This window comes from Hipposideros armiger, unplaced genomic scaffold (genome assembly GCF_001890085.2).
Source record: "Hipposideros armiger isolate ML-2016 unplaced genomic scaffold, ASM189008v1 scaffold_497, whole genome shotgun sequence".
NCBI classification, from domain to species: domain Eukaryota; kingdom Metazoa; phylum Chordata; class Mammalia; order Chiroptera; family Hipposideridae; genus Hipposideros; species Hipposideros armiger.
The window spans coordinates 498915-502887 of record NW_017731847.1 but is presented as its reverse complement, the minus strand read 5'-3'; the positions used below and the strand labels follow the sequence as shown (position 1 = coordinate 502887).

The 3973-nt window shown below is 41.9% G+C and overlaps 1 protein-coding gene across 4 annotated transcripts in view; it reads right to left on the bottom strand.

The window, feature by feature from the left end:
- Nucleotides 1–3973, bottom strand: part of MAPK14 (mitogen-activated protein kinase 14) — an 84416-nt gene that overhangs the window by 16855 nt on the left and 63588 nt on the right. Inside the window, exons 10-11 of one of the 4 annotated variants that reach the window (XM_019667467.1) lie at nucleotides 3150–3174; nucleotides 1123–1296 (exon numbers count right to left, since the gene is read on the bottom strand). The exons of 2 other annotated variants lie outside the window; for them this stretch is intronic. In XM_019667467.1, coding sequence (XP_019523012.1) covers nucleotides 1123–1296; nucleotides 3150–3174 — 199 coding nt within the window. Of the gene's footprint in view, nucleotides 1–1122; nucleotides 1297–3149; nucleotides 3175–3973 lie in introns of those variants that run through there. One more of the 4 variants, XM_019667468.1, reaches the window with a different exon arrangement.

Here is a 3973-nt window from a genome sequence, read left to right as displayed (position 1 = left end):
TGTTCACCATCTTAGCTGTAGAGGGCAGTGTCACTGGCCCTCATGTGGGATCCGAACCAGGGCCCTGCTGCTCAGAGCTGGCGTCCCAAGCCAGCACTTAACCAACATGCCACTCGGCCGGCCCTTAGTGCCTCCTCTTTAAAGTTCTCTGGAGAGGAGCTCAAGAATAACAGAGCAGGGTCAGCCGGGTGGCGCGGTTGGTTAAAAGCATGAGCTCTGAGCAACAGGGTCATGGGTTCGATTCCCACATGGGCCAGTGAGCTGCACCTGAGCTGAGCTGCTGTTGAGCTGCCAATGGGCAGCTGGATGACTTAGCTGGTGAGAACACGTGCTCTTAACAACAAGGTTGTCGGTTCGACTCTCGCATGGAATGGTGGGCTGTGTCCCCCACCTCCCCCGCAACTAGATTGAAAGTGGCGACTGGACTTGGAGATGAGCTTGCGCCCTCCACAACTAAGATTGAAGGACAACAACTTGACTTGGAGAGATGGGTCCTGGAAAAACACAATGTTCCCCTTCCCCAATTCCCTACACTGTTCCCTTCCCCAATTTCCCAATAAAATTTTTAAAAACAAAAAATGTTTAAAAAAAAAAGAATAGCAGAGCACTCCCATAAGCTACAGCAACAGATAATCCTGGCTTTTGGGATTGAACTGCAGTTCTGAATTTGTATTTTATCAAAAGAATATGAGATTGGACATAGGAGACATACGTTCCATTTCTGGCTGTGTGCCTAACAGATAAGATATAAACTCTCTCTGCCCCGGTTCTATCAATTGCAAAACAGTAAAAATACCATTTCCCTGCTTATCTCAGAGAGATGTTGTAAATGCAAAGATTCGGAGCACCTCAAAGATCTATGCAGATGTGAGGGGCTGTGCACAAAATGAGACCCGACATGAGCAGCTCAAAGGTCCAGAGTGTGTCATCATCTACAATGGTTTCCATCCGAGGAGCATATTCACTCTGCATCAGGGACCCTGCTCACAAGGTTTACTGAGTTGGTTACAGCCAGACGTTTTATTTCCCCCCACCCCCCCGCTTTTGGTGAGTGGCTCCACTAGGAAAGATTTTTAAATCTAAGTCCTCAAGCTAGATGTTAACCCTGCCTTTAAGACTTACTTTTCCATTCATCTATCAGGAGGTCCCTGCTCTCAAAGGACTGATCGTAAGGGTCGGCCACGGGTTCATCGTCAGGGTCATGGTACTGGGCAAAGTAGGCATGTGCGAGGGCTTGGGCGGCAGTAATTCTCTTATCTGAGTCCAAGACAAGCATCTTCTCCAGCAAGTCGACAGCTGTCAATTCGTATCACAGATGAGAAGGAAAAAAAGAAGACTTTTTAACATTACCAAACAATTATGCCTTATGAAGCAAACTCACAGTTTTAACCCTTCAAACTTAAACAAAGAATTCTCCTCCAAAGTGTCTGCTCTAGGATATATTATGACTTTTCTCTTTTATATGTGTGTGTGTGTTTGTATATGTATTTTGTATTTTTAAGGATACATTATTGGAGAAGAATTTTAAAAAGTAACTGAGATTCTGTTTGAACGAGCTTTTGTGGAATGTCAACGTCAGACTGTTAACCACTATAGTCAAACTGTGTCAAAATAAAAGCCTACTACTAAAGTATTATAAACTAGAAGAGGTAAGCAGGGCTAGTTTTTAATTTTTCAACTTTTTTGTCCCTCTTCTCTTCACTATTTATTTACTAACAGGAGGCAAATGAATATTCATCAAATGCATCTTCAAACAATGGACAAAATGAGGGGTTTACATGTGTGTGGGTGACAGACATAGTATTTGGATAAAATGATATTAAAAAAAAATTTTCACTATTAAAAACTTTAATATACAAAACAATACAGTGAATACTCATATGCTCACCACCCATATCCAACAATTAACGTTTTACATTTTTATCTACCGTATTTCCCCATGCATAAGATGCACCCTTTTTCGAAAAATTTGGAGTCTAAAAACTGGGTGTGTCTTATGCAGTGGTTGTAGATTTTTTTACTTGCATTTCCCGCTTTTTTTCTGCACTCATACAACCACTGTATAAGACACACCCAGTTTTTAGACCCCAAATTTTTTGAAAAAGGGTGTGTCTTATACATGGGGAAATACAGTAGATAAGTACTTTTTACTGAACCATTTAAAAATAAAATTATAGACATGATACTTTACCCCTAAACATTATAGTATGACACCTTCCTATACAATCATAAAACTGTTCTATCTGACAAATACATAATTCCCAAATATCATCTAAAATCGAGATCAGGTTAAAATTTCTCATTATTCCACAGCTGTCTTTTTTACCTAGTTTGTTCAAACCAGAATCCAATTAAGGGCCATACATTGCATCTGATTGGGTTTCTCTAGTCCCTCTGAATCTAGAACAATCAATCCCCGCACCGCTAACCTCTGCTTTTTGCTACCGCTGACCTCAAAGACCGCCCAGTTGTTATGAGAACGCCCATCTTGAGAGATTGGTCTGTGCCTTGTTTGCCTCTCCCCCTTGTATTTCCTGAAAACCATGTTAGATCTCAAAATTTGGTAAGAATTGGGCTAAACATATTTATTTCATAGGTGATTCTGTGTACTTGATGGTGCATTAAAGCCATCTGTCCTGTTATTCATGATGCTAAATTTGAGCACTGGGTTACGAGGCTTCTTTCTTGCCCTAAGCAACTAATCTGTGGGGGACCTGGCACCACTTGGATACCATTGGTTCTTTCACTTAAGGCTTCTAGCATCCACCAACTTTCCTTCAGAGCAATTATTTCATGAGGGGTCACACAATGGTGGTTTTTCTCATTCTTTCAAATGAGTACGTTTTGAGCTTCAGAATGGTGGCAGGATAAGTGCTGCCATGACCACAGGTATCACTTGGGTGATATAAGGCTTTTGAGGCCTTCCAAATTGTGGATGGTTCCTTAAATGTGTTAGGGGGAGGTAGTGAAGGGAGGGCAGTTTCCTGAAGAGCTCTACTGCTGTGTACCGTGGAGGCAGTAAAAGAGCCCTGTCCTGTAGCCTGAACTCCAGAGTAACCCAAAAGAGAAACACAGTTTGCAGCGGGATATAGAAACACGGTGAATGTTCATGTGTCAATTCAAGTTCATACGTTTATACTTTAAAGCACTGGAAGAATTGCCTAGATATACATTCTTTATCTCTTCTTGGAAAAAATGAACCTTATCAGCTGCTGTGTGAATCACATGGTGAGTCTCCGCCACCCTACGGTAAAAAGTACCATGGCCTTATAACCAATGCTTTGGTGAGGAATACGGTCAGGGATAGGAAAAAGACTCCTCTAAGATCTCGACAGATATAAATACATACACTACATCAAAGGGCAATTTAAGTTTTAAGTAACGTTTTGAGAATAACGGTGAAATATGAAGTCAGTGACTGACCAAACAGATGCCAACACTTACATTACTGGTTATTCCCGCTCAGTTATATGCTGGGTACAAGTTTGTGGTAACACCGTGTTCTCAGAAGTCTAAAAGAAGAGACTTTACAACACATCGCTGTTTGGCAGGGGCTGTAGGCAGGTTTAAATCTGGAGATCCGCAGTGCTGAGAACCAGACGGCCCAAAGCCTCCATATAGCTCACTGGCAGTCTGTATTGCTAAGTGGTATCTAGTTCTTTGGAAAGTTTAAATGTCATGACTCCAGAGAAAGGGACGCCTATCAGGATGGGTGTGACCTAAATCAGCTGCTGGAACACAAACATGTCCCCTCCTCCCCAGAAAAACGAATTAACAAATCTCTGAGTCGGCTAACAGGAAGCCCGGCAGTAAGCACTGCCATGTCTCAAACATGAGCTGAAATGATGAAAAAGAATTCGGACTAGAATGACAGATAAGAAAGCTACAGCAGACAACATCATCTCCCAAATTCTTGGGAGTATTTACAACTCAAAGAGAGCTTCTCACAGATCCTTGAATGAGACAATAGCGC